The 27,491-nt window shown below is 44.8% G+C and overlaps 2 protein-coding genes across 14 annotated transcripts in view; one reads left to right on the forward strand and one right to left on the reverse strand.

Moving 5' to 3' along the window:
- Nucleotides 1-3,113: 3,113 nt before the first annotated feature.
- Nucleotides 3,114-23,834, forward strand: Slc25a15 (solute carrier family 25 member 15). Of its 7 annotated transcripts, none has more exons than XM_005087631.4 (7): nt 3,114-3,227; nt 5,742-5,856; nt 9,813-10,071; nt 16,629-16,766; nt 18,954-19,123; nt 20,400-20,558; nt 21,755-23,834. In XM_005087631.4, the coding sequence occupies exons 2-7, from the start codon at nt 5,802-5,804 to the stop codon at nt 21,877-21,879; spliced, it is 906 nt and encodes a 301-aa protein (XP_005087688.1). In that variant the 5' UTR covers nt 3,114-3,227; nt 5,742-5,801; the 3' UTR covers nt 21,880-23,834. The 7 variants fall into 7 exon arrangements, with proteins under 7 accessions (XP_005087688.1, XP_012981847.1, XP_021079514.1 ...); XM_013126393.3 differs by having other exon boundaries at nt 3,210-3,232; XM_021223855.2 differs by lacking the exon at nt 3,114-3,227 and adding an exon at nt 3,235-3,253.
- Nucleotides 23,835-25,687: 1,853 nt separating this feature from the next.
- Nucleotides 25,688-27,491, reverse strand: part of LOC101839447 (phosphatidylinositol 3,4,5-trisphosphate 3-phosphatase TPTE2-like) — a 67,502-nt gene continuing 65,698 nt past the window's right edge. For 4 of the 7 annotated variants that reach the window (XM_040733520.1, XM_040733519.1, XM_040733521.1 and 1 more), the window contains 2 exons: nt 27,272-27,342; nt 25,688-25,970 (listed from right to left, as the gene is read on the reverse strand). In XM_040733520.1, coding sequence (XP_040589454.1) covers nt 25,853-25,970; nt 27,272-27,342 — 189 coding nt within the window. In that variant the 3' untranslated portion in view covers nt 25,688-25,852. Of the gene's footprint in view, nt 25,971-27,271; nt 27,343-27,491 lie in introns of those variants that run through there. The other 3 variants (XM_040733522.1, XR_005872341.1, XR_005872340.1) reach the window with 3 other exon arrangements.

Genomic DNA, 27,491 nt, shown 5'->3' on the forward strand with positions numbered 1-27,491 from the left:
GACAAGGGCCTGATTCCTGTGGCCAATCTGTCTGTCCTCTCACCTGTGTCAAACCTGCTTCCATTACAGGTCAGCCACAGTGACATCTTGCACAATCCCGAGGGTAGTCAGCCACTACTTTGAGCAGAGAGGCCCATCTGCGACAGTGTTTGCTTATTTGAAATTCAGCTCTGAAATGCATTCTGGTGTTCGGTGGGGGGGGGGGCTGTATTCCATGGCTACGGCACGCTGTCTTCATGAGGACAGGGAGGCAGTTCGGCAGTTAGGATCCCCTGCTGCTCTTAGAGAGGACCCAGCACAGAAGGAAGGCAGCTCATAACTCTGTAACTCTAGTTAGGGACTACCACTTTCCCTTCCAGCATCCACAGGCGCCAGCATTCATGTGTTCACGCATAGGCATCAATTTAAAAATTAAAAAAAAAATCTTAAGAAAGAGGCCCCGATATTCCTGGGGACTCATTGAACAGAGCTGCACAGGCACTTTATTTAGTGCAATCCAGAGCTCTCCAATAAGTCCTTCTTTAAGCAGCGGTATAGTGTTTCTCATTCCCTAGAACAAAGATACTAGGGGAGAATGGAAAGAAAAAGGGATTTGAAGCGATTTTATGAACTGGTTCCGGCAGCCCAATCACTTGGAAAAGAAGCCTTCCTGCGTGTGTGTGTGTGTGTGTGTGTGTGTGTGTGTGTGTGTGTGTGTGTGTGTGTTGAGGGGGAGGGGATGTAGTACAGGCCGGTTAAAGAAAGAAGGCACTCCCCCAAGATGCAATTTTAAGGCCTGTGTAGCTGCTGGAAGGCCCAGCCTCTCTGATGGACTGAACCCAGTACAGCCGAACAAAGGAGTATTTATTGTTACACAAGTCTTTCCTCCTCTAGGTCCCTAATCTAATTTACATGTTCTCACTAAAGGAGAGTATCAAATGCTCTCACGACTCTAGTCCTTTATGTCATTTATTTATTTATTTATTTTAGTTTTTTTAAAGATGGGGTTTCTCAGTGTAGCCCTGGCTGTCCTGAAGCTCACTGTACAGACCAGGATAGCCTTGAACTCAAGAGATTTACCTGCCTCTGCTTACCAATGCTGGGATTAAAGGCATGAGCCACCACCGCCTGGTATAGCTGAGGATTTTTAAAGAATAAGAAACTCACTAAAGGTCACACGAGGACTCTGACACCACATCCTGGCTCTGTAACAGAAGGTCCAGGTCCATCCTTAATTAGGTTTTCCTTAGGTCTGCAAAGCCACTGGGCACTGGGCCAGGGGACACTGCAAAGCAGCTGAAGGTTCCAGTTTGTAAGGCTCCATGTCACTCTGAACAACTCATCCAAACTCCCTGGCTTGTCACTATAGTTACACTGCTCTCTCAGCGCCAGGTCTAAGGGGTTAGTGCTGACCAGTGCCCTACGTACTGTCTCTCTGACACTGGTATAGCATACACTGAGGCCAGCAAGAGCTGCCCCTTGTATACTAATGTCACACACTAAAACACTTCATGCCAAATATTCAAGTCAGTGACACCCATTACCAATTACTTAATTTAACTGGCTATAATCCAATACCATATCCAAATGGTAATAGATTTTTTTTAGATAAGGGCTCATTACGGCATCTATTTCTCATCTTCCTGCCCAAACGTCCTGAATGCTAGATTGACAGGCTGGACCACCCCACCACACTTACTAAGGAGGGTAAGGCAGGGATTGGGAGTTGGTCATAGGCTAGAGCAGTAGCTTGAGCAACAAAATGAGAGGCTGTCTAAGAAAAAGAAAGTAAGAAAGGAAAGACAAAAGAAAGGAAGGAGGAAGAGAAAATGAAGAAACTACAACACAGAAAATGGAAATAGTTATGGGGCTAAAGTCGAGTGGGAAGGTGGCAGCTATGTGTCACATGAAACCGAAGAATCTTCTGATAATTTATCATTGTTGTGAGACACACTTTCTGTAAGTATTCTCAGCTTCTTTTGATTTTATTATGTTTGAAAGACTTTTATTTGTAAACGCGCGCGTGTGTGTGTGTGTGTGTGTGTGTGTGCCCCCCCCCAGTGTACATGCAGATCTCTGTAGAAACCAGAAGAGGGATCTATCAGAGCCAGTAGAGTGGGTTCTGGGAACTGAACTCTAGTCCTCTGAAAGAGTAGTATTCTAGTTTCACTCTGTTGCTGCATAAACAGCAATTTGGGGGAGGGAAGGGTTTATTTGACATACACTTTCCTTTCGGGTTGAGGGAAGTCAAGGCAGGAGCCATGAAGGAATACAGACCACTAGCTCACTCTTTAGGTTGACCCCTGGCCCGATGTTTAGCTAGCTTTTTGATCCCAAACATCTCATAAAATCAAGCCTCCCTGCACTTGGAAGCTCAGGAAGTTCATGGCCATCCTTAGCCACGAAGCAAGTTAAGCCTGGGCTATGTGAGTCCCTGTCTCTAAACAAATAAACACACAGTTTTAAAAGATGGCCATAAACTGATCCTGACCCCCTGAATGTGGGTGTCAGTGAGGAGACTCAGGCAATCAATGGGGTTTTTGGGTAGTAGATCAGTATTTATCCCTGGCACACAAATGGACTTCCGGGACCCATCCCACAATGAGGGATGCTTTCTCAATCTGGACACTTTGGGGAGGGCCTGGGCCTTCCCTGCAACAAAATGACAGACTCTAGAGATCCCCCGTGGAGGGCCTTACCCTCTCTGGGGAATGGAGTGGGGATTGGGTGGGGCGCTGGGGAGACTGGGGGGGAGGGAGTGGGCGTGGAGGGGAGAGAGAGGGCACTGGGGCTGGCAAGGGAAGCAAGCTTGTTTCTAATATAAATATATAATAAAAAGTGTAAAAAAAAAAAAAAGATGGCCCCATAAGTGAATTTATATTTCACCACTACCATGCTAGTACTTTTCATTTACCGTTGAAAACCAAAGCTTCTGGAGCTGGATAATGCCAGGAGACCTCAAGGTGAGTCTTCCTGGAAGCTGCTACCAGCACCAGAGATACCAGTCTGCCAGCGTGGAGAGCAGACTTCTGGGCCTCGGGAGGGAGGGAGAGAGGGCCGGCGGGGGAGGGGCTTCTTGAGGGAGTGGCCTCTGGGGGGAGGGGCTGAGGGGGCGGGGAGGAGGGCCACTGGAGGGGGCTCGGGAGGGAGGGCCGGACCCACACTACGACCTTAAAGAGTGTCCCGGGGACGCAGCCGCCAGCGGAGCGCGGACGGCGGAGTGCCAGCCGGTGCAGCCAGGCGCGGCGGTGAGGTGGCCGGCGTAGGAGGGAGTGTGCGTCCGGGCGGCCGGGCTAGGGGATGCGGCCTGACAGTCTCCGCCCTGCTGCACACGTGCTACGACACCGGCGCGGACCAGGCTGGCCGCCGGGTCCCGGGAAGAGCAGGGGGTCAGGAGGTTTCTGTCTCCAGCGGTGCCGCGCGGGGTGCGAGCGCTGCGCGGACGCGGACGCGGGGGTGGGGGGAGGAGTCCGGTGCAGGCCGGGTGACGACGCGCTCCGCAGCTGCAGCAGTAGTTGACACCCGGTGGCCGGTGCCCTGTGCTCGGCCGAAGGGTTTCGATGGAGGTGGCAAGCGGCCTCCTTCCTGCCATCCAGCTACAGACCCCGGGACAAGTCTTCCCTAGCGAAATGCAGCCTCACCCGGTTCGACCACCTAAGAAGTTAATTTCCTCTAGCGACCAGTCGTGGTACTAGCGTTCTTTCTGCGACTACTGGGTAGTTTGAAGGGAGAGAGGGGGATGCGAGAGGATTCGGGTTTTCTACTCCAAATGGTACAGCAAGCCTCTAAGTCAGTTTAAATCCTCCGTGCGGACCAGTCTGGTTTGTGCAAGTCCTGCAATCTCTCCAAGCCACAGTTCATACTCAGTTCATTCTGAATTCTTTCTGGGCTCATCTGTTAGTACCACTTCTGTCTTCTATAATTTGACAGGTGTCCCTGAGAAGGAGACTAAGTGGTAGAGTGCTTGAGCAGTATGGAGGAAGTCAGTCAGGTTTAGTCTCCAGCACGGGAAAAGCATTTTTATATATAATAATGTTTTTGAAATTATAATTAACATCATTTCCTCCTTCCTCTTTTCGACTTCTAACCCATTCCATGTAACTCCCTCTCAAATTCCTGTTCTCTTTTTCTTTGTGACTTCACACACACACACACACACACACACACACACGGAGAGAGTCCTAAATATATAAATACAACCTTCTCAGTGCTTATAATGCTACTTGTATGTATGTGGTGGATAACCAACTGGGGGACTCTTCCCTTGGGACGACCCTCCCTGCATCATTTCTTAGTTGCCTGTTTTGGGTTTTTTTGTTTTGTTTTGTCTTGTTTTGTTTTTGGTCCAGGTTTGAAGCGCCCCTGAGATTTCCTCCATCCATGTTAGCGGGTCTATTGGTATCATCCTCGTGTAGGTTTGTTTAGGCTTCCAAGTTGATGAGACTTCATGGATATAGCCTTTCTGACATTTCTAAGAGACAAGCACAGCAAACTTCCTGTTCCTTTGGCCCTCTGCATGTGTTATCTCTAGGATTTGAAGTGTTTACATTTGGCTTCTGTAAAGGGGTTGAATTCACAGTGACTGCATGGTTTTCTATGCCTTCCCAGTTAGTAAAGAGTCGTTCAAGTGAAGAGAAATGAAGGCAGTGAAGTCTATCTGAGGCCATGTGACTGTTACCCCCTGCAGCTAGTCTTTTACTTTCACTGCAGAAATACAGTCCTGATGTTTTTGTAACTACCACATTGCTAATTTTAAAAGTTTTTTTTTTAAGAAAAGATTCTTGGAATGTGGTCATTGATAAAGCGTTTTTTTTTTTTTTTTTTTTTTTTTTTTACAAATTCTTGGTTGCCCACTGTCATTATTTTCTCGACTTTGAGAATGGCTTTGGCCATTTGAAGGAACCTTGGCCTAGTGCACCAACCTCAATGTGACGAGGCATGAAACTGCCCTCTGTTATATGTAGATCAATTCTGTATTTTGAGAACATACAGAATAGTTTGAGTAATGGGTAACTTGATGTTAAGGAATTCTCCATTTTTTTTCTAGTTAATATTGAGTCCACATCTCAGCAAGTTGGTTTTTCTTGGCTACTTGACTGTCTGAAACTTACTCCTGGGGTTCCCATTAAGTAAAATGGAACCCAGTTGTCCAGATGTGGTACCAGTGTGGCTGGCCCACGTTATCAGCCTTGCCTGGGAGCTTGGGCTGTGAGGCTCTCTGGTCCTACTTGAGGCCTGTTCAATTAAAATCTGAATTATGGCAAGACCTTATGTAAATCTACACATTCGCTGTCAAAACGTGATGGAGTAGTGATGAGAACAGGATCAGGGCTCTATGCTGGCCTTGTGGCATCTGTGACTACCTGTGCGTGGTAATTCTATAATCCACCTTGTCTAGATAGAGTCTTCCAGTTTCGGGGCCACCTGACTCAGTGGAGCTCCTCGGCCATGGCGCTCAGCGGCACAGGCTGCTGTCTGAACTTACATCTGAGTTTGGTGCACTGGACTTCCATCATAGGCCTCTGAAACGCTAGTCTGGTGTGGTCTGGGCCATTTGTGATTGGCTTCTTATCTGGTGTTTGTTGTCCTAAATAAAGTAGGGGCTGTAGTAGTGATACCCTGGGGAGCGGAAGTGGGTCACTTGGCTACGTTGAAACATTCAGCCTCCTTGGGAGCCTATCTTCCCACTCCCGGTAGTTAAGGTGCAGTGGCTTAGAGAATGGGGCACTGCAGGGGCTAACGGAGCCTTTCCTTCCTCCCAGGGCTATGTGGTACACATCCTACACTCTAGAGAATTGCCTTCCACAGAATCCAGTGGCACCATGAAGTCCAATCCTGCCATCCAAGCTGCCATTGACCTCACGGCAGGGGCCGCAGGTAATCCTTAAAAAATCTTTCCCCCTGTATTTATTCCTGAGTCCTTTCCCCTGTGTTCCTAAATCCTTTCCCCTGTGTTCCTAAATCCTTTCCCCTGTGTTCCTAAATCCTTTCACCTGTGTTCCTAAATCTTTTCACCTGTATTCCTAAGTCTCTCCCCCTGTGTTCTTAAGGTAGTTCCTCAGATTGGATTGGAAATTGTTACCCCATAGGTAGTATACTCTACCCTCAGAATGAGTCAATTTAATGGAAATGTGATACTGGTCAGGGCATGGCAGTAAGAACCATATAGTAGTGATTAATTATACTAAAGCTGTACCAGTCAGTGAAGGATGACAATGTCCCTGATATTGCTAGAAAGCCTGCTTTCCAAAATGAACTAACTAACTTGGCTACTGTCACATGCCAGGATAGGCATATGGCAGTGGGTCACCCCACGCTGGGCAGTCCTCAGATCTTTTGTTGTACAAAATGCCAGTTACTGTCCTTTTTGTGATTATCTGCCCCATGTGAGCAGTTGCCCAAGGTGACTGGAAGAGGGTATCGGATCCCATCCCCTGGTGCAGGAGTCATAGGCAGTTGTGGGCCACCCACGTGGGTGCTGGGAACCAAAGTAGGTCTTCTAGAAGTGCAGTAAGCTCTCTTACCGGTGAGCCATTTCTCCTCTCCCGTTACTGTCCTCATTGGTGATGGGAAAGAAAGGAAGTCTGCCTTTAGCAATGAGGCTGGTGTTCCTCAGTGTCTCCTGGTGTGTCAGGGAAGAAGATGCAGGCCCAATCTTTTGAGACTGGCCAGTTGAGGCCGACCCTCAGATCCTGAGCCTAAGGACAGACTGAGCCAGGGCTGGTGATCTGAGACCACAGTAAAAAAGACCATCTTTAACATGCAAGCACTGGGACTAGCTTAACCTGGGACACAAAGAACTGGGTGCCATGTCATGTTTGGGGCAAAAGCCCACTGCAAGGCACGTGTTTCCCAGGGTACCTTTGATCTACCCCTCGCTCCCCGTGTCAATTCCTGTAAATGGGGAGGCCAGAGCACCACGTTGCTCGATGTTCTCATACCCAGTGTGACCTCTTGGGTCAACAGATCAGGTGTGGTCAGGGGACTACCACCTCTCACCCTGTCCTTTGTTCAGCCGGAGGAACAAAATCCTTGAGCAGAAAACAACTCTCTCTCACCCTTCCCCCAGCTCTTCCATGCACCTCACCTCCATGAACCAAAGGTCAAAGTTGGTTCAGAAGGCTGATAAGGATCCCCTTGTCTCTGGGCTAGAGCCAAGGAGTGTTCCAATTTCATAAGCAGGTCCAACAGCTAACAAGTCTGTACCCCAATGTGTTATTAACTGCCATGAGTCTTCATGTCCCTCCCCACTACTTTATGGAAGAGAGGATGGGCCAATCCCTTGGACCCCATTCCTTCCTCTTAGTCCTAAATCATAGGATTAAATCCATTCCTTTCTCTTAGTCCTCATGCCATGCTGTGAAGATGCTGACTGTAAGTGACAAAAACATCCGCCAGCTCTGCCTAGTGGAGAGCATTGCATGTCCAGGCCTTGTCTCTTTAGTGAGAGGGTATACAGTCTCTTGAGAGAATCCATCTGCAGGCATTCTATGCTCTTCCATTAGTCTAAGAGGAAACTAGGCGTTATTGCAATAATTTTTTAAAAATTTACCTCTTTGCTGACTATGTTCATTCAGATACTCGAGATAGCACTTAACAGGTTATAGATTTTTTGGGGATGTTTTGTTTGTTTGTTTTCCAAGACAGAGTTAGCCTTTGAGCCTTTGGCTGTCCTGGAACTCACTCTGTAGACCAGGCTGGCCTCAACCCACAGAGATCCATCTATCTCTGCCTCTTGAATGCTGTATGAAAGGTGTGGGCTACCTCTACCCTATCGCCTGGATTCTTGTTTTGTTGACATCTTTGTTTTAGGGTGCCTAGTAGAGCAGCAGCCTTCTCTGAGGTCAGAGGTGGTTTGAACTTTTTGCTACCCTGTCTGGACTAGCAAATTCCTAGGTTTTGAGATTTTTTTCCACTTGCACAGAGAGCCCTAGTGTTCCATGAGCACCTCTCATTGTGATTTTCCTGTAGGTAGAGAGTCAACTGTGGTCAAGGGTCACGACGGGTGTAAATGTAAATACATTCTTTGTCTCCTTTTGGTTTTAAGCAAAGCTTCCCCCACTAGACTAGTTTCCCAGCTAGCTCATTTCTACCAAAGAGCCTAGAACTTGTCTCTGGTCTGACCTGTGTTTGCTGTAGCAGAGGTCCCAGGCTAGAATGGCAGCTAAGTCTGTGGAGTGCTTTGAGTTAGCTTAGTATCTCCCTTACATCAGGGAAAAGCAGTCCCTATCTGGAAGTTCTTGCAGGATGGATGCCCCATTAACTGGCACACTGGCTGGGAAGGAAGAACTCTACAGCCCTTGAAGTTTATCTTCCCAGTGTCAAAATAGCAAGTACCCCAAAAACCATTTTGAAGGGATATCTTCCAATGTCCTGCTTCTCAGTTCTGTGAAGTGTCACTGCTACTAAGTGGGAGGTTTGTATGTCCTGCAGTAAGTTGTCCCTTCTCCCATAAATGGCCTTAGTGACTTGTGAGTCCATGACTCTGTTGGACAGACTCTGTGCTATGATAAAATATTCAAAGAAGTCAAGCTAAGGGAGGGGAGGGAGTACTGAGATTACGGGCACTCTGCTGGTACATCTTGGTAAATGGTATTCCAGTGATTCAGAATTGTGGATAACCAGGTGAAACTCTACTGTTAACCCTCCTGGAAGAAGCAAACAATAGCAAGAAAAATCACAGAAATTGTTTTGATTGTTTAATAGGCCAAGTCATTCTCAGGATCCTTGGAAATAACACCTTGTCTATCAGTAAATAAATGACTCGTCCTCACTGCCCTCTACTTCCTACAGCACAGGTGCAATAACGATACACAATAACTGAATTGTAAAATTGCATTTCTTAAATATTTTGTGTAAGCTTTCCATTTTGGTAGTGTTTTGGCGGCCTCATCACATAGCTGCTATGTTTCCTGACCTAAGCAGGGGGTATTTGAAATGTGGGGCCTTCTAGGTCTCATGAGAGAGGTAAATATTAACTAGTGGCATGTCCTGAAACTTTGGTCCTAGTCCAGGGTCTACAGATACTATGGGGCAATCACAATGTGTTCTTATCCCTGTGTTCAGAATTCTTACTGAAGTAATCTAATGCAATTTAGACTTAGTACATTTGATATTCTCATAGTATGAGAACAAATGCAAGGCAGATTCCAGTTCATTTGTACTAAGCAAAGGCAATTGTAGTTGACTCCCTAAGTAAGTACAAATCATTAATTGATAGAGTTAAAATTCAAGTGCTTTTTCCAGGGTCAAATGCTATACTCTCAAGAGATTAATTAGCAGGCTCCTTGTTTTCATTATCTGGCACTTGGATCTTGCGTTTTTCTAAAAGTCATCGTAGGTCTTGGACAGGAAAAAAATCCTGTCTCTACCACTGTACCCACTGTCCCTTCTGCACGATTTCTCTCATGTCTATAGTGGCTGTTGTTTAGTAACCATTTGCATGCCAGGTTTGTGCCAAGTTAACACTATGAGTTGGTGTAAAGATTCAGGTGTATCCACTGTCTGGGATGGCACAGTAAGATCAGGGTCCATCCCATCTGTACCCATTAATTACATGGCTGAGCCCCCCAAACATAGGCCATATCTTGTACTCAGGCCTTGGACTATAGAAACCCAACATCTTCCCTGGAAGCATGAATCCCTTTAGGATGGACCTCTGGTGTGCTGGCCAGCATAGGCACCTGCCAGAAGTTGTATTAAACTTGGCTAGAGGATCTGGGGGGAAAGGCAGTCAGTCATTGGGAACTAAAATACTGGTAAACCATAGACTGAAGTTACTGTCCTTGTCCGTGTCTGTAGACCTATTCTAAAGCCTCATGTCCTACCTCTAGGGGGCACAGCATGTGTACTGACGGGGCAGCCCTTCGACACAATGAAGGTGAAGATGCAGACATTCCCAGACCTCTACCGGGGCCTCACCGACTGCTGCCTGAAAACCTACTCTCAGGTGGGCTTCCGCGGCTTCTACAAGGGCACCAGCCCTGCACTGATTGCCAATATTGCAGAGAACTCGGTGCTCTTCATGTGTTACGGCTTCTGCCAGCAGGTGGTCCGCAAAATGGTTGGACTGGACAGGCAGGCAAAGCTGAGGTGAGTTGGGACACTGACAGACACTCCATTGTGTTTTTAACACTTGATTTTAATGACATTGCTAGGAAACTTGATCCTGATGTGTCTACACTGTCATGATGTGAATCAGAGAAGGCCAAACGCATCGGGCTAAGAGTCCACCGTGTGCTTTGGTCCCTATGGGAAGATGTTTCTGCATGAACACAAGTGCTGGGCTAACACTCTGTAGCACGGACTTGGGCTTCAGGCTCCGTCTCATCAGCAGGGAGTACTGAAAGGGTACCTGAGCGATGCTAGACAAGAAATGTGGAATTAGGAAGCTACAGACGGACCTGGTTTTCTTTGGCTGAACCCTCCCTATACATCAGACATGCATTTGTGCTTGATCTTCCCTAGGTACCCCTCATTCAGAGACCAAGCAGAATTCACAAGCCACTGGGGATGCTTAGTCATCCTTCTTTCAAGTGTTGATTTATTTGAAATGATTTGAAATTATATTGGGGAGGGGGCTGGGGGAAAAACTTCATGACTAAAGTGCTTGCCAGGCACTGAGTTAGATCCTCTGCCAACATAAAAAGCTGGACATGATGTGTGCCTATAATCCCAGTAATGGGAAGGCAGAGGTAAGGAGATCTAGGGCCCCAGGTCCCAGAGAAAGAGATGCTTTCTCAAAATACAGATATACAACTCCCGAGAAACCCATGCACACATGTACACACAATAAAACCATCTATTGTTTACCTACACACACACACATTTATACTTGCAAAGGGCAGGCTTGCTGGCCATGTCAGTGGAAATTGGAACATCTATTGCAGCCGTAGGTTGAACACAACTTAAGTAGATTCCTTGTACATGGAGGTGTGTTCTGGAGATATCTACAAGATTCAGATGTGCTTTTTTGTCGGCAAGACTTTGATCATGATTGTAGAACCTGTGTTTAAAATCGGGATGAGATAAGACAGTCCATGGAGACATTGTAGGACCTAGGAGGGCTGAACATGGTCCTCCAGCTCTCCAGCTAAGAAAGGGCAGGAAGCGGAGCCCAAGGAGGCCGAAGTAGAGGACCAAGAGAATAGCATCCCACAGGGAGACCAGACAGAAGCAGAGCAGTAGGCAGCTGACTCTCTAGCTGAAGGAGCGACTTGCTACTTCAGGACATGGGGGTTTATCTCCTGAGCTTCATTAGTGAAGGACAGCATGGGAGAAAGCCGAAGCAACAGTGGGTACCCAGGGAAGGTTCTAGTAGAAGACTCTTTGCTCCCTCTGGGCCTAGTAGCCTTTGGCTGTAGATCAGAGATGGTGATGGGAGCAAACTGTTGGGGTGGGAGGTAGGGGGGCGGTTCTGCCCCACGTGTCCCTTCTCACTTCCCTGGCTTTGCCTATGAAAAGACTGGTTTGAGCACATTGCCTGTAAAAGAAGTTCTTAACTGGTCTAGATAATAAAAAGCTGGAGTCAGATACAGGGGGATATGCTGAGAGGTCAGAGAGAACGAGCAGGCCACAGCACGCCTCACCTCCTAAACGTCTCAGCAGAGAAGAGAGCAATTTTGTGTTTCTCCCTACTTATAGCCTGTTTCTGCTGAGTTAAGTCGCTTCCTGCCTGTCTGTACAGACCTCTAGACCTCTATGGTTAGCTAGTGGCAAGCTCCATTCTGTGACCTCCAGAAAGGCTTTATTTGTGCAAGAAAGACATCAGCACAAGTGCCTCTTCTCCTTTGTGCTTTATTTGAGACATGGTCCTACTGCATAGCCTGGGCTGGCCTGAAATGCCATCCTCCTGCCTACAGTGTGCATTCCTGCATTCACTTGGTCTTTTCTGATGGACAGTAGGATGCTTACAGGTGTGTTTCTTTCCACCCTCTTTAGAAGCAAGAATTGGTGTCACTGAAAAAGGGTTGGAAAAGGCCTCATTGTGTTTCTTGTGTGGAGCTTTGAGGAAATTTATTTAATTCATGTGGTACCCATAGTGTGTAGCTTCTTACCACACAGTTAGTTCTTTAGTATGGTCACAAGCCTGTTTAACTTGTTCTAACACAGCGCTAGAATCTTTTCTGAGCTTAGATATTCTCTTCAGAGAGTTTTGCTTCGTACCTGCCTGGGGAACTCTACCTACAGTCTGCTGTACTCCTCTGACACTGCCTACAGTCTGCTGTACACCTCTGACACTGCCTACAGTCTGCTGTACTCTGACACTGCCTACAGTCTGCTGTACTCCTCTGACACTGCCTACAGTCTGCTGTACTCCTCTGACACTGCTTACAGTCTGCTCTATTCTGACACTGCTTACAGTCTGCTGTACTCTTCTGATACTGCCTACAGTCTGCCGTACTCTGACACTGCCTACAGTCTGCTGTACTCTTCAGACACTGCCTACAGTCTGCTCTATTCTGACACTGTCTACAGTCTGCTGTACACCTCTGACACTGCCTACAGTCTGCTGTACTCCTCTGACACTGCCTACAGTCTGCTGTACACCTCTGACACTGCCTACAGTCTGCTGTACTCCTCTGACACTGTCTACAGTCTGCTGTACTCCGCTGACACTGCCTACAGTCTGCTCTATTCTGACACTGCTTACAGTCTGCTGTACTCTTCTGATACTGTCTACAGTCTGCTGTACTCTTCAGACACTGCCTACAGTCTGCTCTATTCTGACACTGTCTACAGTCTGCTGTACACCTCTGGCACTGCCTACAGTCTGCTGTACTCTGACACTGCCTACAGTCTGCTGTACTCTGACACTGTCTACAGTCTGCTGTACTCCTCTGACACTGTCTACAGTCTGCTCTATTCTGACACTGCCTACAGTCTGCTGTACTCCTCTGACACTGCCTACAGTCTGCTGTACTCCTCTGACACTGCCTACAGTCTGCTCTATTCTGACACTGCCTACAGTCTGCTGTACTCTTCTGACACTGCCTACAGTCTGCTGTACTCTGACACTGTCTACAGTCTGCTGTACTCTTCAGACACTGCCTACAGTCTGCTCTATTCTGACACTGCCTACAGTCTGCTGTACTCTGACACTGCCTACAGTCTGCTGTACTCTGACATGTAGAGTGTGTCTTTATGGCCCTTACCATCGTTTCTTTTTCAGATGGAGAAATAGTCATAGCTGCTGGACCAAGGATGGTGTCATCTGAGCCCACTTTCCCCTTCCACTTTGTCCTCTTTCTGTTAGACCAGCAAGGATACTGCTGGTCAGATCTAGAGAGAGCATTCATCAAGAGTGGCAAAGGGAACAGTTAAAGGAAGCATTTCCTGTGGATCTCTGCAGCCGCATCACAAATATTTGTGTGTCCTGGTGTGAACCTGATGTGGTTTCTACTTTGACCTTTGGCTCAATGAGATCTTACACAGCAGATGCATTTAGGTCAAACAGTACATTCTTTTTTTTCTTGAAAAAATTTTATACAATATATTTTAATCATATTTTCCCCTCCCCCATGCTACTAACTTTATATTCTTTTTATCTCTTTAAAAAAAAAGGAAGACAAGAAGTACATACACCACACACACACACACACACACACACACACACACACACACACACACACACACAAAATGAACAAGCAGGCCAGTAAGGCAAAATTATGCAAACAGCGCAAAATGAGACAGATTCTACAGAGGATTCTTACAAAGCCCCATCCTATACTTTCTGCACTTTGAATCCCAGTTGTACATCTTTGTCCCACATGTAGAGCTGAAGGTTCTTGCGCCTTATTTTGTTGACTGGAAAGTGCTTACGAGGAAGCCAAAGTCCGTGGAAATGCTGACTTGGCCTCTCCCTTAAGATGTTTTATGTTCATTCAGATTCTGGAACCATCCCAACACCCGAGGCTGAATTGACTTCCATGTTTATCAACATCTGAAACCTTCGCTCTCACAAACTTTAACATGTTCTAGGTAATGACCCTCATTGACAGTTGCCTGTCAGTTGATAGTCCCTGAGGAAGGCCAAATATGGCCAAAATACCATTTGAAGCTTTGGCTTTTAACAAATGAGCTAAGGAGAGATGTGAAGAGGTGAACTAAACACAAGGATGTCGGTATGCCTGCTTGGCTCATCTTTGTTTGTGGTACTAGGCTTAATTCTCTAAGGTTGAAAGGGTCTAGCCAGCAAATAGTCCTGCTTCAGGCAGTCCCATGGTAAGCCTGAGGATGCTCGAGAGGCCAACTCAGCCTGTGGACAGCATCTGTTGTCTGACACACAGAGTCAAGGCTACAGAAAGCGAAGGCCAAAGCTAGAAGCAAGAAAAGAAACTTATTTTGTTTACAGTAGTCCGGAAATACAAGCGTGTGGGGTTGGAATCTGCTAGGTTCTTCTAGGGTATCTTCTGGCTCTATGACAGCATTGCAGATGGAATCATGAGGAGAGGTCACCAGACACTACAGGAAGCTCTGCTCTAATGGGAGTTAACTGCAGTCCTATGAGAACTGTATTTGTCCCCTCTGAGGGTGGCAGCACCCTAGGACCCACCTTTTTTATAATCGAAACTTTTTTTTATACAGTGTATTTTGATCGAGTTTTCCCCTCCCAGTTCTTCCCTACCTCTTTACCCACCAGGCTTTATAGTCATTTTCTCTTCCTCTCCCTCTAAAGCAAACAAAATCAAAACAATAACAAAACAAGAAACACATACAGTCCCCCCCCACACACAAATGGAGGTCAAAATAAACAAGCAAAAAGGTGCACAAAGCAAGCTGAAGCAAAAAGTCTACAAAAATGCCAAGTTCGCTTTGTGTTGCCCAATGACTTCAGGGAAGTGTGGTGAATATGCCCAGTGAGACTCCGCCGGAGCAAACCAATTTTTCCTTTGCTCCAGGCACCAGTTTTAGGTAGCTGGTTAGGGGTGGGAGCCTGTGTCCACTTCTCCTTTCTTAGTGCCAGGACCCCGTCTGGCTGGAACCTGTGCAAGTCTTAACACCTGCTGCCCTAGTCTCTGAGTTTATATGTGCATCAGTCCTGGTGTGTCTGGAAGACACCGTTTCCTCGGAGTCATCCATATTTCTGGCTCTCACAGTCTTTCCACCTCATCTTCCGCACAGATCCCGTGCCTGGAGGGGAGGGGTTTGATGGAGACATCCCATTTCAGACCGTGCGCTCCAAAGTCTCTCCCTCTCTGCACTTGGTCATTTGTGGGCCTTTTGTGTTAGTTCCCATCTATGCTGGAAGCTTCTCTGATGAGGGCTGAGTGAGGCTCTGATCAGGGACTATTCCTAATGAATATGCCATTGGGAATCTTTTTATGACTAGTTCCTTTAATAGAAGTATAGTTTTAGGTTTTCCCCTAAGCCACTGACCTATCTAATGTCAGGTTTTGGCCACATTAACTGTCAGTTATGGGTTCCAACTCATGGAGTAGACTTTCAAGTCCAATCAGAAAGAAAGTGGTTGGTTATTTCCATAGCATTTGTGCTGTTAATGCACAGTACATCCTGCAGGCAGGTTGATGTTGTAGGTTGCAGGGTTTGTACCTGGGAGGCATTGATGACTGAGTTTCTCCTAGTAGCATGCAGAGTTCCTTCCAGTACCACGAATGCCAGTCTGCAGAGGCGAAGCCTCAAGTTAGGCATTGACTCGACTTCTCTGAGCGTGACATATGTATGTGTTGTCTTCAGCAGTGGGGTTTTACCATCACCAGTAACATTGGCAATGACCTGTCATGTTTCGGGGTTTCCAAGGCCAGGCACCACCCCTTAAATGTCCCATCACCTCAACAAGACCCAAGGGACTAAGCTTCCACCACAGAAATTGTTGGGTAACATCGGCAAACCATATCAAATCTTACCAGATGTCATAGCTGAATTGGGAAACCTTTTTGTGATCATGAAAATCTAGACTGGTTTGTGTCTGTAGTCATTACATTACATGTCTGGTTATTCCAGGTTGGATTCAGGGCCAGAAGCAATATTGTCACAAATATACTAAGGTATTAATAGACTATATTTGGGGAGGTATGGCAGTAGGTGATTTCCCCCTTTCTTCTATGATTTCTCCTTTTTCCTTTCATTTTTTTTAAATGTTCCTTAGCTTAGGCTACCAATAAGATATCATTTATTAGGAAATTTAAACATTTCTTTTGGAGGTTCTAAAGTAAAAAATGAAGATGCCAACAGGCTCCCAGCCTGGTTCAGACAGGATTTGTCACTATGTCCTCACCTGGCAGAGGGAGCAAAGTTACAGGCCATAAATGGCATAATAAAGGTCTCACCCCCAGGAACGAATTTATTCCTGATTGCCTCTTAAGTGCTGTAAACACCATTACACATTGGTAGTTAGGTTCTCAACACATGAATTGAGGGGATGGGGGCATACCCATGCAATTAGCAGTCAGGAAGACCTGAGTGGAGGCCTAGCATGCCGTTCTCTGGATGTGTGGCTTTGGGGACATATATTGCCTCTTAAGTGCCATTCCTCACAGAGTTGGAGTACTGCTGTCTGCTACAGGGTCTTGGGATTCTTCGATGGGACAGTGCATGTAGATTTCCGTCTCATCCAGTGCTCGCTCTCTCTGGTGTGGTGTGTGCGGAAAGGAACAGTGAGCTGATGGTAAATCTTTCTGTCCTTTCAGTGACCTCCAGAATGCAGCTGCTGGTTCCTTTGCCTCTGCCTTTGCTGCACTGGTCCTCTGCCCCACAGAGCTTGTGAAGTGCCGGCTCCAGACCATGTATGAAATGGAATCCTCAGGAAAGATAGCTGCAAGCCAGAAGTAAGCACTGTTCATTCACAGGTGTTAGCTATTTCCTCTTGATATACTGCTTTCGTTTTAGATCATTAAAATTAAGTGCCAAGTGTAGAAAGAGTTTTCCCTATTTTAAAATACCATGCCGGGGTAATTTTCTGAAAAGACTAGTTTATTATGTTTGGACTCACTATCTATCCTAGAGAGTGTCTTAGGCAGTTATTTAATAGTGCAGAAAGGAGACAATAAGGAGCTGAATGTCCCCTTTGTCTTCCTGGGAGCATAAGTCATGATCCTCAGCCATTTTTTGGGAGACAGCTTTGATATGGGTCTGAGAGCTACGCTAAGTGTGGATTTAGAGTCTGAGGTGAGTGCTTCATGCCCTTTCTGGAATTTCACATGGGTGTTCAGGCTTATCGCCACAATTTAGTGGCAACTCCCACCCTTCTCGAACCTTCACATGTCCTTGGTAAGGGTCCAAGTTCTGAAAACATTCATCAAGGCTGCTTTCTGTGATCCAATCACTCATCAGCTTAGGCGTAAAAGTGGCTGTCCACTGCTGTGAGGCTATGTATGCCACACGTGTCCAGAATTGAAGAACTGTCTATCAGCCTTATTAATCACAAAAAATGTGTCTATTTATCTCAACGTGTGTCTGGTTGAAGATCTGGTCAAGGGTGTTGCCATCACCCAAGGTCTGTAAATCTTTTGGGGGACCAGTCAACAAATTGACCGGTCATTAGTTTCCTCCCTGCTATTCACGGCCAGTATAATCCTTTAAAGCACCTGAGGGTCCCAACCCGTGGTGTTGAATGACCTTTTCACAAGGGCCATATATCAGATATTCACATTATGATTCATAACTGACAAAATTACAGTTATGAGGTAGCAATGAGATAATTTTATGGTTGGGGGTCACCACGACATAAACTTTACTAAAGGGTCGCAGTGTTAGGAAGGTTGAGAACCATTGATTGAAAGGGTTATTTCTGAACTGGAAGCTACGGACAGTACTGTGAATACATTCAGATCGTAAGTGGGCAGTTCTATAAACAGTTGCTAAATGAATGGGCCTTTATAACCAGTGCCTAGAGGAAAACATAGAAGAGCCTTAACACCACCACCACACAGGCTTGGATGCAGGCTTCCCGCAGCTCAGTATGGAGTCATTTATTATGATCACCTGTGCAATGGGAACAGCGCTTCAGGGACAAAGCTCCCAGAAGGAAGATGGTTGCCTATGTATGGCCTCTGTCACTCCAGGAGTCGATGCACTGTCTCTCCTGCTCCCGAGAACTAGTTACACTGAGCACGTGGCATTCTGCTTGTTCTCAGTGTGTATAAAACCAACCACAGGGCACACGATGGTAGAGATGCAGTCCCAGGATATCTGGCCTTGAAGCTGCCCCAGGACCAGGGCTCATCTGCAAAAAGGAGTCCTCTACACCCCTTCTTGAGAGACTTGGTTCTGGATTTTCCTTGAATCTCAAGGGCTATTGCTCGACCCTCAGAGTGACACTCATTTCTCTGTACCACCTGAACAAATTATCCTAAACACACAGTGGTGGTCACTGCTGACTGTCAATGTCACAGAATCTAGGATCAGCTAGGGGGCAAGTATCTGGGCACAGCAGTGAGGGACTTCGAGCCTAGGTCCTAGACTGCATGATGGGACAGTCTTCTGCCCCTGAAGGCAGATGCAGTGTCATCAGCTGCCCTGGCTTTGCCCCCACCATGGACTGTACCCCTGAACTGGGAGCCAAAAACAAGCCCTTTCTCCCTTCAGATTGCACCTCGCCAGGTATTTTATTACAAGTAACAAGTAACTAATACACCAACAAGCTTGAGCTGGGGCTCCAGGGGACAAGGCACTGAGCAAGTATAGTATTTCATCTATTTCTAGGCTTGGGATGGCTCCTTATTGTAATTCATTTTTACATATTTATTGTTAAAGACACAATCAATGTACCTTACAGAAACACATACCCAGTAGTTAGCAGGCCTAATTAGGCACAAGAAAGAAAGCAGCTGGCGTGGCGAGCAGAGTTACCAGGAAGTCTAGGAATAACAGGTGTCCTTTGAAGGGAAGGGCAGGCTACAGGAAGCACACAGTTGTAGCAAAGGTGCGAGTGTAAGTCATCCTTGGGACAAAGGGTCGCATGCACACATCCTCTCCACCCACGCTGACTCTGCCTCCTACTTTGTGTCCCCCAGTACAGTTTGGTCAGTTGTGAAAGAAATCTTTAGGAAGGACGGCCCCTTGGGCTTCTACCATGGACTCTCAAGCACTTTACTTCGAGAAGTCCCAGGCTACTTCTTCTTCTTCGGTGGCTATGAACTGAGCAGATCATTTTTCGCGTCAGGGAAATCGAAAGATGAACTAGGTAAATGTATTCTCATTGACATCATTTGGGTTCAGTAGAATCAGCCTCATGGGTTTCCTGGTCCCCACAGGTTATGTGTTCAATGTGCACCTTCCTGGGGGGTCCACCTAGCGCTGGGGAGTTTCTGGATGCCAGAAAGTCAAATGGCAGCAGGCATTGGCCAGCACCGAGAGAAATTTCCCAAAGTCAAGTTCTAACGCTAAAGCATTAGCGTTGTTAGAGCCGTCCCTTCCCTTCTGGGTGATACTAACTGTTCTGGGTCTATCAGAGGAAGGAATAGAGATATTATTTTACCGATGGAGAAACCAGCTATTGCTAATCTCACAATAAGCTATAAAACCTTTTTTTCTTTTTTAATTGGTTAATTGCCTGTCATTGCAATTACAAAATAAGATTGTCTGCGAAGCCCTGTGTCTACATCAAATCACAAATAAGTTTGCTCCCCAAACATTTTTATTCGTTATCCATTAAATGAGTACTTACTGATAGATTTACATTTAGGCATTTAATTAAGAGGATTTTTCAAGCTGTTGTGGTGGGATGCCCTGTGCATGCAAGATGTTCAGTATCACCCTTGCCATTTGCCACTACAGGTAGCAGCCTCTCTCTAAGGAGAAATAAAAACAGACCAAATAACAAAGCTTCAGAACTTGTCCATAGTCCCTGGGAAGACAAAGTCAGCCTTGCTTGAGAACCACTATCTTAGAGGTTAAGGACATTTCAAGACAAAAACAAAGCAAACAACTATGTGGCATGTGCCATTGATGGGATCGGTCTCTGTGTTATGTTTAATGTACTGGTTGGGCAGCCTAAAATACACCTGAATATCAAGTCTCCACCCATAGTTTTATCTCTACCTTGGAAACCCTAGCTCTAAGGGTAAGGTGGGCAGGGAACGAGGAAATTAGCCCGTGCTTATCAGTGGAAGCAATTTCAGTTGCCCCTGTTTAATGTAGTACCTTTTGAAAACATGGTAGCGAATCATGGTGGTGTTTCGGGAGCAGAAGATTGTTTTTTCCTTTTGGGTCACAATAGAGGAAGATTTGGGCTGTGGGGGTTAAAGTTGAGAAAGACTGACTGTATTTCAATGGGTGTTGGCTGTGGGCAGGCCAACCCCAACTGGAGGATGAGGTGTGACCAGCTGGTCTTGATGAGGCCCAGGGATATTCCAACTTCCTAGCCAGAACCTTGACCATTTTTCAAGGAGTTAAGTGTTTGATGTGCTTCTGGAAATGCCACCTGAAACCAAGAACCACTGGCTGCTTTCCCTCCCTAGGTCCTGTCCCATTGATGCTAAGTGGCGGATTTGGTGGAATCTGCCTGTGGCTTGCTGTCTACCCGGTGGATTGTATCAAATCTAGAATTCAGGTTCTTTCTATGACTGGGAAGCAGACAGGGTTGGTCAGAACCTTCCTGGGTATTGTGAAGAATGAAGGTGAGTGGGGCTGCTGTGTGCAGACACAGGGTGTGTTCACAGTGATGGATGTCTTTGAATGTGGTCATCCAGGCTTAATTAAACCTGGAACCTCTTTTTCTCTCCCCACCTCATGTCCTTTAACTACCATTGGCTTTCTGTTTCCGACCCTTTTGCTTTAGCTTGTTTTCATTGTTCTCAAAAATATTTCAAGTTGGGGGGGGTTGGGGGGAGGGCACGGGAGTAGGGGAGGGAAAGGGAGAGGGACCTGGAACTGACTTGTGAAACAACCTTGTTTCTTATCTAAATTTAAACTGAAAAATAAATTTAAAAAAAAGAAGCAAGAGCTAGCCAATAGCAAGCCTGAGTCAACAGCCAAACAATTGTAATTAAAAAAAAAAAATGTTTCAAGTTCTTTTCCTAACTTCTGGCCCAGGTATCTGGCAGATTTCTTTGGGGGGGATTTTTAAGATAGAAACTTTGTCTAGAGGGAAGAATGCTCTGAAGCAAGTGACATCACCTCATTTACATAATCCAAATATGAAAAAATCTTAAAACTAGGGTTATTTGAAGGTTTGAATGGAAGGAAAGAAGTAAATGATTTATAAATATATTAAAATCTTAAAAAGATAAAAATTTAAAAAGCAAAATAGATGCGGTCAAAAAAAAACGCCAATATCTACAAAACAAAACAAAAAGTACCTTGGACTGTGAACTCATGCTTTGGGTTTACAGAGAGCACAGTGACAGAGATATGTTTAATTCATAGCCCACATAGAGTGCAGGTCTCTTGTCTGTCACCACTCCTACATGCCTTCTCCAGGCTGGCCTGGTACACCCTAGTTAAGTTCCTCATCTAGGTCTCCCCCATGACCAAGCTGAGCAGGGTGAACACATCTCTTGCTGGCCCCCTGGGCTCTTCCGTCACCTCCACCTGGCCATGTTAGGCCTTAGCTCTGCCCTGACCATACTGCAGGAGTCCTCCAGGCATAGAAAGCAGTGCTTTGGTATTTGACATCAATCAACTTTACCAGGGGGCTTGCTACTTACCTTGTTTCTGAAGTCTGTTGAGGGGAACCTGAAAGCAAGTCCCTTCATCACAAGAGCTTTAGTACTGTGCCTGAGTCTGTGGGCCCAGGTAATCTCTGCTGTGCAGTTGGCATGTGTGTCCTCAGGTGACTGCTGTCACAATCTTTGATTGCCATTTTGTCTTGCAGGAATAACAGCCTTGTATTCTGGACTGAAACCTACTATGATTCGAGCTTTCCCTGCCAATGGAGCACTGTTTTTGGCCTATGAATATAGCAGGAAGTTGATGATGAACCAATTGGAAGCATACTGAAGTGGCGTGGTGGACCTGGATTCAAGGCAGGCATTTAGTGACTGTTATTAACTCAGGGTTTCACAGAGTACAAGAACAATGTGGAATTATTTGATTAATTGGGACTTTTGTCCTTGTCTTCCCTTCTTCTATTCAAGGTCTTAAGACTTTGTGGAAGCCCCTCTAGTCTACATGGTATAATTTCTGCCCATTATTGTACCAAAAGAAAAAAGTCACTGCTCTTGCCCTTGGTGGAATGTACAGGGTAACTCGCTGGTGGCCTTATGCACTGCGCTCCTCTCAGGACTTCTGCAGAAGTTAGAGGCACACATGCAGTTTTAGATGGTCCTAGGTTGAGGGATACACGATTTTGTACCATGTCTAGTTGTAAGTGGTGACCAATTTTTACACTGATGGCGGTAAATGATTAACTCATCCTATATGTAGGGCCAAAGGCTGCTGAGGTTAAAACGAAGAGGTTAAAGTGGGACATTAAAACTAAAACATCCATCTATATTTTTAGATAAACTTGTATGAATACTTGTGTGGCTTCTATACGCTTGATGAAATTTCAGGTTGGATATCCCAGATTTTTTTTCTTTTCTGATGCTCATAAGAATGCCAATCTTTTCCTAGGTGGGCTTATTATTTTACACTCTAGTATTGGCAGGAGTGGCCTGGAGGGTGGCAGAGTACTCACCAGCTTCCCTTCTCAGTCAAAGAGCTTCCTGCCCTGTGGTAGACCCATGATAGACAAGGGACTGCCCTGCCAATCTCTCAGGAAAACTGACAGTGTCTCTTACCTGGTCTCAGCAGGAACCCAGGGTGCTCTTTTGGTCCTGGATATGAAACCACTCTGCACCCTCTGTCTCTCTGCCTCCACCCACCAGAGGCCCTTTCAGGAAGTGGAGAAGTCTGGGCTCCCTGCTTTTGTCAAGGGGTCCTTCTCATGAGGAAGTCCAAAGGAGCCCATGAGGCACCACAGCATAACCATATCAGGGCTCACCCTCCTGAAGTTAACTTGTGGTCCATAACTCCTTGATTTACTTCTACATTTGGAGCTGGAAGTGTGTAAATTTTGATAACTATAGATTATGTGTAAATTTGGAAGACATTGTGACATAATAAAAATATTTTTATTAAGCCAGGTAATATGTATATAGCAACAAAAATCTCATTGTCCGAAGTACTTCCAAGACCAGAGGGACTGACAGTAGCATTTGTTCCTACTCTGCCTATAAGGCTAAAGAAGTAGGCTGACCTTATTAATGCCCTCTTGCCATAGTGCCAGGAGCACAAGGTTGAGGAAGCAAAGTGTCCCCCCAAAGGAGGGATGCCTCTCAGTATCCCTGAGCTGACTTCTTATGAGAAACCGTGTTTCCACTTTCTTTCCCTCTGTTCTTGTATGACCAGTGGCTACTGAGTGGTGCTTCATCTGAATTGTAGAAAGTAGGATTGGTTCCCTGCAGGAAGAGGACTGACCAGAGCCAGGGCCTCCCTTTTTGGTGCCTGGGATCTATTATCCCTGTTGGCAGTGTGTCTTCTCACAGTCTGTCCATTGTGGCCTCTGCTACAGAAATAGAAACAAGGGGGAGTGAAAAATAGAGGCCTAAGGAGAATTTTTTGTTATTATTCTGTTGGTTTAATTTGTGGGTTAATGTTTGGGTACAACTGTACTTGAGACAAAACCAGAACTTGTGATAGTTTGTTTAAAGAAATGAGTAATTTATCATTATTAAATGAAACTAATGTGAGTCTATGATGAGTTTCACTTAAAAACATTCTATCTATATTAAGGACCAATAGGAATATTAAAGAGTTATGGATAATAAATTTTAAGGTGCTGTTGCCTGTGGGTCAGGTTGTGCACTCTCATCTCCAGAGGCATGCCTGCCATGCTCCCCTGCTGTGATTATAATGGACTAACACTCTGAAATTGTAAGCAAGCCTTCAATTAAATGCTTTCTTTTATAAGAGTTGCCATGGTTGCAGTGCCTTATCACAGCAAAAGAGCAGTGACTAAGACAGCATCTATTTATTCATTCATCCATTTATTTACTGTATATGTGTGGTATGTGTGTATGCATTCAGCCATGAATGGGTGTGTGGCAGCCAGAGATTGAGACTGACATTTTCCTCTACTAGCTTTCCACAACTGTGATCAGTTATGGTTTTCTATAATAGTCTCTGTCCATTGCAAAGAGAAGTTTCCTTGATGAGAGGCAAAGACAACACTTACCTGTGTATAAAGATAAAATGCTTAGAATGCAGTCAGGGATCATGCTGGTTTAGTAAAGTAGCGGTTGTATGTTCTCCAAGATAAATGATTGCAGCATGGTATGATAACCCCAACGGTGCAATAGTGGCACACATACTGTAACGATAGCCAACAACTCTCTAATTGTACTTCAGGCTCACTCACCAAGAGGGATACCATTCCTGGTGCTGGAAACCTGGTCAATTACCTGGGGCTATTTAAGTCTACCTTAGGATATTTTGAGTTTGGGGGCGGGGTCTGGACCTGTAGCTCACTGCCTGAGTAGACCAGCAAGCCCTTGAGATTTGCTGTTTTTAGTCCCACAGTTCTGGGGTTACAGATGTGTGTTGCATCTTACACAGGTGCTAAGATCTGAACTCAAGTACTCATTCTTGCTCAGCAGCCACTTTACTGAATGAGCCATCCCTGTTTAGCCCCTCAGTGTATCTACATTTTAAAAATAATTTAAGTAGTTGCTATTAAGTTTAAGATAATTGTTTTTTCTTAAAGGGATTTTGAGGACAGGACTTTAACACATCTAGATCACTCAGTTTCCTTCAGATTCACTTAAGGTTACATAAAAGCAGTAGTCACGAAAGTCTTGCCTTTTCATGCTTTTCAGCATCCTTTTCTCCTTCCTATGTGTGTAACTAAAGAGACTTTGTCATTTATCTACCTGTGCATTGCCTAGAGAAAGGGAACAGGTGAATTATCAGTGAGGGGCTAGTTTTTTTTTCTCCTCTGAATGTAAAACTTTGGGCTGGGGAGCTGGCTCAGTAGGTAAAGGTGCTTGCTGTCAAGCCTGAAGACCTGAGTTCGATTTCCAGAGCCCATATAATGAAGTAGAGAACAGTCTTGCATGAGTTTGTACTCTGACAGCTATGTGTATACAATGGCACAAGCACACCCATGCACATATACATATACATAACAAGTATGCAAATAACACACCAAAACAAAGAAAAAATTCTTGGCACTGCTGCCAATCTGATGTATCTTAATCTGTGAATCCATAGAGGCAAATTACAAACGTAAAACACAAAATAATACTTGTTCAGAAACATGTAAGTACATGTGTGTTATGGGAACACACAATCTCTATATAGCTCAAATTTTTGACAGCAAAGATTTATTATTTCAAAGTTCTTTAAAAAACGATACCTAATACTCCTATGTAATGTATGTTCCAAACAGTACAGAGAGCCAAGCATGGTGATACACACCTTTAATCCCAACACTCATGAGGCAGAGGCAGGTGGATTTCTGACTTCAATTCTAGCCTACATAGTGAATTACAGGCCAGCAAGGACTATATAGTGAGACCCTTTATCAAAAAGAGAAAGGTCATATTGTATGTGCCTTCAAAAGAAAAATACCGAGCCGAGCGTGAATGGCATACGCCTTTAATCACAGCACTCGGGAGGCAGAGGCAGGCAGATCTCTGTGAGTTCGAGGCTAGCCTGGTCTACAGAACGAGTTCCAGGACAGACTCCAAAACAATACAGAGAAACCCTGTCTCGAAAAACCAAAAAATAAAAAAATAAAAAAAAATAAAGAAAAAGACCATTGACATTATTTTTCCTGTATACATTTATTTTCCAGAAACATATGTACATACTCACACATGTATATAATACAGACGTACCATCAAAGACATAGGTTAGAAGACATAAATTTGTAGCATTGATTGGGAAGAACATGATTCTATCAGGAAGGAGACTGGCACTTACTCAACAGCTACTTATTCAACAACTTTATCTCATCAAAATACACCTCTACTGCAAACTTTGGACTGTAAAATTTCCATGCTTTTGGTTTATGAGTATTATCCAATTCATGTCTTGGTAGATAAAGCCTAAAAATAGGAAAAAAATCATTACGTTTTCTATTAGGACTTAGAGAAAGTCACGCAGTAGATTACTTTGTTGGTGCTTCAGGGAAAAGACCTCCCTAACGATGAGAGCCTCAGACCCCTACTATGTATTGGTTGAGTCCTTCCAACTCTACCTTGATAAGGACATGTTGCTGAGTCTTCCAACACTGGTTCTTATGATCTTATTAGTGATATTTCTATAAGTGAGGCATACATACTCCAGAGGTGTGCAATAAAATCCAGTAATAGAATATCGCTTCTCCTTTAAGTGAAGAACTTTGTGTTTTGGCCTAATAGCTGTCTCCTCACCATATAAACAGTTTGTTTTATCCATATGCAAATTAAATGTTACAAACATCTTTAACATCTTATGTAAAAGCAAGCATTAAAGTGGTCCAACTTTACTTTTCCTATATCAACATGGACTAATGGCCTGTTTAATGACAACCACTTCAACACCATCTATTAACTGAGTTAAAAAATTATTTTTCTACTGTAGTGGATTCTCTGTCTATCTGTCTATCTGCCTGCCTGTCTGTGTCTCCCCCTTGTTCTCATAACCACGAGAAGATTCTTTGGAATAATCAAATCCAATTAATTTTTAAATACATATTTCTAATTCAATTTCTAATATCATATTTAAGTGGGAAATTATCACAATTGATTTTAGGTGACTTCACTAGTACTGCTGCCCTAGATGTTAGGTGTACCAACCAACTTCTAAGCTGTGGACACCTCTGGCTCACACTTGGAATTTGGTGGTTGGGTGCCACTTAGCCAACACTCTTTGAGGCCTTGCTAAACTCAAGACACTAAGTAAATGTATGTTCAACTTCATGGAAGGAATTTACTGTCACACTCAAAATCTGAGTATAATACATTTTAACTTATAGTCCAAGGGAACAGTGCTTGTGATTAATCCAACACTGGGGTTTGAGAAGCAGCTGTATTTTGAAAATAACCTTTACCAAGTCACATGATGTCTCAAGTGAGGGGAACAGAGTGGAGGTGGGAGCAGCTAATGGGATGGGGTTCCATGAAAAATTAAGATAAAAGGAAACAAACTGCAAATGTATATTGTGCTGTACGTGTATTTCATTAATAAATACAAACAGACTCTAAAAAGATTTTAAAACCACATTAAGGCGATTAATGCATTGGAATGAAGACTCAAGGATTTTGTTTTGTTTCTGTAAGTTGAACTTAGGACATCCGGCATAAACCTTGACATAATACACACATGGGATATTAAGTTGTTCTGTTGGCTTACAATGTATCCCTACCTGTTATTTCGTATAAAAGCAGTATGAAACCAAAAGAAAAACGGGCAGTCATCATAGTATCTAGGGAGATTCTAAAAAAGGCATGGTTAAAGAAAAGGTTAGTTTCATGATAAAACTGATACAAAGAATTAATGATTCCAATGAGTTTAAAATTTCTTCCCTTATTCCTGTAAAAACATTAAGCAATCACATACATTAAATACATAGCACTTTACAGTTC

The sequence above is a fragment of the Mesocricetus auratus genome, unplaced genomic scaffold (assembly GCF_017639785.1).
Source record: "Mesocricetus auratus isolate SY011 unplaced genomic scaffold, BCM_Maur_2.0 Super-Scaffold_100031, whole genome shotgun sequence".
In the NCBI taxonomy this organism is placed as follows: domain Eukaryota; kingdom Metazoa; phylum Chordata; class Mammalia; order Rodentia; family Cricetidae; genus Mesocricetus; species Mesocricetus auratus.

Excerpts from the sequence above, each read along its gene's own strand:
- Slc25a15 (XM_013126390.3), top strand. The coding sequence starts at position 3,540 with ATGGAGGTGGCAAGCGGCCTCCTTCCTGCCATCCAGCTACAGACCCCG. Across the intron at positions 3,624-5,741 it reads GCGAAATGCAGCCTCACCCG|GGCTATGTGGTACACATCCT; the intron begins GTTCGACCACCT and ends CCTTCCTCCCAG. Across the intron at positions 19,124-20,399 it reads GAAATCGAAAGATGAACTAG|GTCCTGTCCCATTGATGCTA; the intron begins GTAAATGTATTC and ends TTCCCTCCCTAG.